The following is a 5,753-nucleotide window of genomic DNA, read 5'->3' as shown; positions in this document are numbered from 1 at the left end:
TTAGAAAATTTTAATTTTATTATTTCATTTTTATTTAATTTTTTATGTTCTATTCAAGGTAATGTGATGAGTGGTGAGTGGTGGGGCGGCACCCAAGCGCCTTCTATTGGCCAGCTGCCACTGTATCATTCCCTTCTTTAAACTTGCTTTAAATTCACCCTCTTTCTAACATCTGGTGATTGTCAATCATCACATTCTAATGCTCTCCTATTTCCCATCACTTGAATGTCCGCCCTGTTTCCCCTTCTACTTTTTTTTCTTACATTTTCAGGTGTCCAGTTCATTTCTTCCTCCTCAGATAACCCGTTACTACTACTCATTCAGGTTCATTCACAATTCAGATTATGTCTCACCGCCAGTAGCTTGTATTGCTAAAGATCCTTGCGAGCAAAGGACAAAGAACAACAATTCCCCTTGCTCTGTAATCCCAATGAGTGGAATCCGATTCCTGTTTCATGGCCCCAGTTCTGCCTTTGATTGTCTTGATAATTTTCACCTGTGTCTGGTTGGCTGAGTTACTGAGTGTTTTTATAAATAGGGTCTTGTTTGCTCATCTGTTCATCAGCTCCACATTTTGTTTGGTTTATGGTAAGAAGTTGTGCTTTATTGTAAAATGTTTGTGTTTTTATGGATATGAGAGAAGGATTTTTTTTTTTTTTTTTTTTAAACTTTAATAAGCCAAGAGAGTTTAAATAATTCAGGCACCTTACCTACACATGCAAAACTTGAATAGATTTAAACTGTCATCTCATTGTAACAGTCTTTTTTTTTTTTTGTTATTTTATTTTGTATTCATGTTTTGTGATGTGCATGTTGTTCATTAACTGGGTGTGTCAAAGGACTGCATACAATATATAGTTCTGATCTAATCAAACCAGACAGATCAAATTTTAAATTATAAAATCGCTGCTGTGTAACCCAGCAATTTTGAAAACTCAAGGAACTCTATGATCAAGGTGTTTTTTTTTTTTTTTTTTTTTTTTTTTTTTTGTGCGCTCTTAAAAGCTTGACATTCTCATTTACATATAAAGCCTGCAAATATGACAAAACACCATGTCTGTTTAGTTCTTACAAAGAGAATGCATCAAGGATTTTACAATTATTGCTGTGACAAGTGATGTAACTCAAACATTGCATTTTTCTCTCAGCTCATCATGATTTGTGCAACTGTGGTTCTCTGGATCTTGTCAGCAGTGGTCTGTGTGGGAAGAGGTGCTCATGATCCATGCCATGTCCAAGACACTACAGTGGACCGCTTCAACGATGGATTGACAATGGTGATATCAGCCAACAATGAGTTTGCCTTCCGTCTGTACAGGGAATTATCAGAGCCCTCTGACTCTCAAGGCCAAAACATCTTCTTCTCTCCTATTTGTGTATCTTTGGCCTTGGCTGCTTTGTCTGTTGGGGCACGAGAAGAGACCCACCAACAGATTTTCAATGTTCTGGGGTTCAACGACTTCCAACTGTCCCAAAGTGATGTAGACGAAGCCTTTTGTAGAATTGTTAAAAGCAAACAGGCACGTGAAGACATCACTGCAGGTACTGCTGTGTTTGTAGACAACCTGTTCAAGTCTCAGCCTGAGTTTCTGCGTGCCTTAAAGCAGTTTTACTTTGCCGAGTACTTCAGTGTCGAGTTCACCAAAGCCACAGATGCTGCCAATACCATCAATAAGTACGTTTCAGATAAAACCAATGGAAGGATCGACAAACTGGTCGACGGCCTGAATTCAAGCACAGTCTTGTATCTCCTCAACTACATTTACTACAAAGGTAAAGTTCTCGTGATTATTAAATTTTTTTTTTTTTTTTTTTTTTTTAACTGGGTTACCACAAAGTGTTTCTGCTCCCTTTCATACAGGAAAGTGGCCGATTGGGTTTGATCCTGCCCTGACCAAGTTGGATGAATTCACCGTGGATGAAAATAAAAAGGTTTGAAATGGCAGTATGCTTAATATCAATATGCATACATACAAGTTTTTTCTTTTTTTTCCATATAAAAATTTGCATGTTTATAAATGTTTACACTTATATTCCAGGTTCCAGTCCAGATGATGAAAATAGACAAACACTTTTCTACTTTTGATGAAGAAATCGGCACATTTGTCCTCAACCTTCCTTTCAGCAACTCCTTCTCCATGCTGCTGCTGATGCCTGATAATATGACTACTCTGGAGAACATGATCAGTCTCACTCGCGTTACTGAATGGTTGAATGTGACGGAGTCTAGGTAAGTGCATACACTTTTTTTTTTTAAATTCTGTAATTTGCTCACTCGATGTCTACTAAACTTGTCGTGTTTTTATATTTAGGGATTGTGGCATTTATATTCCCAAGTTTTCCATCAAGACTTCCTACACCCTGAATGATGTGCTGAAGGAAATGGGAATGACAGATGTGTTTGATCATGCAAATCTGAGTGGTATTTCTAAAGAACATAACCTGACTGTATCGGAGGTATGACAGAAAATGTACTGTTTAAATTTCCTTCCTTCTTTCTGTCCATATTTGAGCTCACTTTTTTTTTTTTTTTTTTAGGTTGTGCACCGAGCTGCCCTGGATGTTGACGAGGAAGGAGCCTCTGCTGCCGCTGCTACAGGAAACGTCGTCTTTGATTCTTGCTTGAAGCAAGATTTAAAGTTCAATAGTCCTTTCATGTTCATGATTGTTGAACGAAGTACAGAGACCATACTTTTCATGGGCAAAATTTCCAACCCAAACCTCTGACGAAAAAAAACTTTGTGGTCAAGCACAGTTGTAAATAAAAATTTAAACTAAGGAAAATTGTCTGGTCTTTGCATACACACAAGATGCAGTCATTATTGTATACATGTCTTTGTGTTGCTAGTTGGCCATTTTGGTTGACTTCAAGAATGCTACCACGGCTAACAAACCTTGACCCAAAATGGAATGACTAAATGTGGAAAAAAAAATCTAGTGTTCAGAATATTTGTTCCACAACTCATGCGTTCCCCATCCAAGAATTTATATATTTTTTTTTGTTTGTTTCAATGTTAAATTATGACTTGGATGGAACAGTGGAACTTTAAACATCACATTTTCATGTGCATACTAATTGACACCATGTTTAGATTTGAATTTTTGTGGCTTCATATAGAACTAAAATAAAGAATTGAAGTGCGTGTGGTACGTTGAACACTAATCCATTCAATACGAAATTTAAGACTCTTTCAAAGCACAAGTCCTGATCAGTGGCAAATTGTCAGAGGGCGCTCGAGCGCCACCGACCCACTAAAACCACAACATTTTACAATGAAGACTTAAATTTTTTCTAATTTTTCAAAAATGTGTTTCCATCCCCTGGGGGTGCAAGAATCTTAAACTATCGTTCAAAATTGGACATTTAAGTTTTGCAAGAGATTCTGGGCGCCAATATCTGCGCCCGGGGGCACGGTCGAACGTGAATGGTACCAATCGTGTGTTTGCGGTCCTGGAACATTTTATTTTTTGGGGGGGAGGGGTGTGTCTGGGAACGGATCATGCTGCAGTGACGAAACAAGGCTGGCTGCAGGTACGCTTTAAGCCAGAGGTCACTCGGTCCGGATTCGGACAGGGTGGTTCTGTCCAGACCTGACGGAACACCGGACTGGGCCACCCCTTGCTGTGTCAAGCTGCTGCTCATTCAGTGTGGCTGTGTGCGACTCTGCTGTTACAAGTTTGGCGAGATCTACAATCGGCAAAATTTGAAACTATAAAATCATCTTCTCGACGGTGAGTTGCCGTTTTGTTTTAGAATACAGTTGAGCGTGTTTGTAGCTGTGTTAACGCTGCAGCGAAAATAACCGCAAGACTCCATAGAGCTAACTTGGCTAGCGTTTTACCCTGGTCAATATGTTCCCAACCATGTATTTTAGTACGCTAATAGTTACTCAATAAGGAAACCGAATAAAAGGCCATAACTTTAGTAATTATAGGGCATCTTTGGTTGAATTTATTTGAACTATTTTAAGGTATTTTTGATACTTTTTGACAAACCGCAGTAGTGGTTGTCTTTAGTACTGGCGTTGAGTTAAATTATACCGGTACATATTTTTTGAAACTGTTGCACAGCTATTATTTCAAATGAACGTTTGATTCCTTTATCCTTAAAGCTAACTGATTTTGAGTAAACATTTTGAAAATGTGTCTAAATTGAATTATGAAGTCAAACATTTATGAAATATAGCATTTATTGAATACATATTTGTTTTTTTTTATAATTGTTACAAACAATTTAAGCTAAAACTAATTTAATTTATTTGACTGTGCCTAATTTATGTTTTTGACCTTTTAGGTCAGGTTTTATTGTCACCCCTGTTAACAATGTTCTACAATTGATGACGAGCTATACCACCTGACCACATTATGGTAGGAAATCTACCTCTTGACCACTTTTAGCCTTAATGTGTGTGTATATGTGAGTGTATATCAGTTGGAGAGCCAGAGTTTCTTTATTTGTCATACGCACAACATATGGTACATGTGGTGGAACAAAATTGTGTACAGAGGGTCCCAGTTACATCCAACAAAAGTATAAAATGTAAAAGAAAAACGGTAATAAGATCTAAGATATGAACTAAGAAAACATCAACTAAAAATGTGCTAAGCACTAGTAGTACAAAAACAATACGCTGGACAGCAGCACGAACGTGAGTCGGTGTGAGCAGACAAGGACGAATGAACACATCAACATGAAACAGATCAGCAGCATGATGTGAAGATGAAGATCAGTCCCTCCAAATCCGAGGCCATGGTCTTGAGCCGGAAAAGGGTAGAGTGCCCTCTCCGGGTCAGGGAGGAGGTCCTACCCCAAGTGGAGGAGTTCAAGTATCTTGGGGTCTTGTTCACGAATGAGGGAAAAATGGAGCGTGAGATCGATAGGCGGATAGGTGCAGCGTCTGCAGTGAAGCGGGCGCTGTACAGGTCTGTCATGGTGAAAAGAGAGCTGAGTCAAAAGGCAAAGCTCTCAATTTACCGATCGATCTACGTTCCCACCCTCATCTATGGTCACGAGCTTTGGGTTGTGACCGAAAGAATGAGATCTCGGATACAAGCGGCCGAAATGAGTTTTCTCCGCAGGGTGTCTGGGCTCTCCCTTAGAGACAGGGTGAGAAGCTCGATCATCCGGGAGGGACTCGGAGTAGAGCCGCTGCTTCTCCATGTCGAGAGGAGCCAGTTGAGGTGGCTCGGGCATCTGTTTAGGATGCCTTCTGGATGCCTCCCTGGTGAGGTGTTTCGGACACGTCCCACCGGAAGGAGGCCCAGAGGAAGACCCAGGACACACTGGAGGGACTATGTTTCTCGGCTGGCCTGGGAACGCCTTGGGATTCCCCCGGAAGAGCTGGCCCAAGTGGCTGGGGAGAGGGAAGTCTGGGCCTCCCTACTTAGGCTGCTACCCCCGCGACCTGACCCCGGATAAGCGGAAGAAAATGGATGGATGGATGTCCTGGTTAGAGATTCATGAGTCTAACAGCCTCAGGGTAGAAGCTGTTCCTCAGTCTAGAGGTGCTACACTTAATGCTCCTCAACCTCCTTCCTGAGGGGCACAAGGCAAAAAGTGTGTGTGCTGGGTGAGTGGGGTCCTTCATGACGCAAGTGGCCCTCGTCCTGCATTTGGAGGTGTAGATGTCTGTGATTGTGGGGAGGCTGACTCCGACAGATTACTGTGCAGCCTTCACTACTCTCTGCAAAGCTTTTGTTTCTGCAGAAGATGCTCTCCACTGCACACCTGTAGAAGGAGGTCAGGACTGAGC

The 5,753-nt window shown here is 40.9% G+C and overlaps 1 protein-coding gene across 1 annotated transcript; it reads left to right on the top strand.

Moving 5' to 3' along the window:
• The first annotated feature begins 512 nt into the window (after positions 1 to 512).
• On the top strand, positions 513 to 2,779 carry LOC119414034 (serpin A3-5). The gene is made up of 6 exons (XM_037681145.1): positions 513 to 588; positions 1,149 to 1,773; positions 1,862 to 1,932; positions 2,040 to 2,230; positions 2,313 to 2,457; positions 2,539 to 2,779. The coding sequence occupies exons 1-6, from the start codon at positions 586 to 588 to the stop codon at positions 2,725 to 2,727; spliced, it is 1,224 nt and encodes a 407-aa protein (XP_037537073.1). The 5' UTR covers positions 513 to 585; the 3' UTR covers positions 2,728 to 2,779.
• The last annotated feature ends 2,974 nt before the right edge of the window (positions 2,780 to 5,753 follow it).

The sequence above is a fragment of the Nematolebias whitei genome, chromosome 8 (genome assembly GCF_014905685.2).
Source record: "Nematolebias whitei isolate Nwh7 chromosome 8, NemWhi1, whole genome shotgun sequence".
Lineage (NCBI taxonomy): Eukaryota > Metazoa > Chordata > Actinopteri > Cyprinodontiformes > Rivulidae > Nematolebias > Nematolebias whitei.
This window is presented reverse-complemented; position numbering and strand designations above follow the sequence as displayed.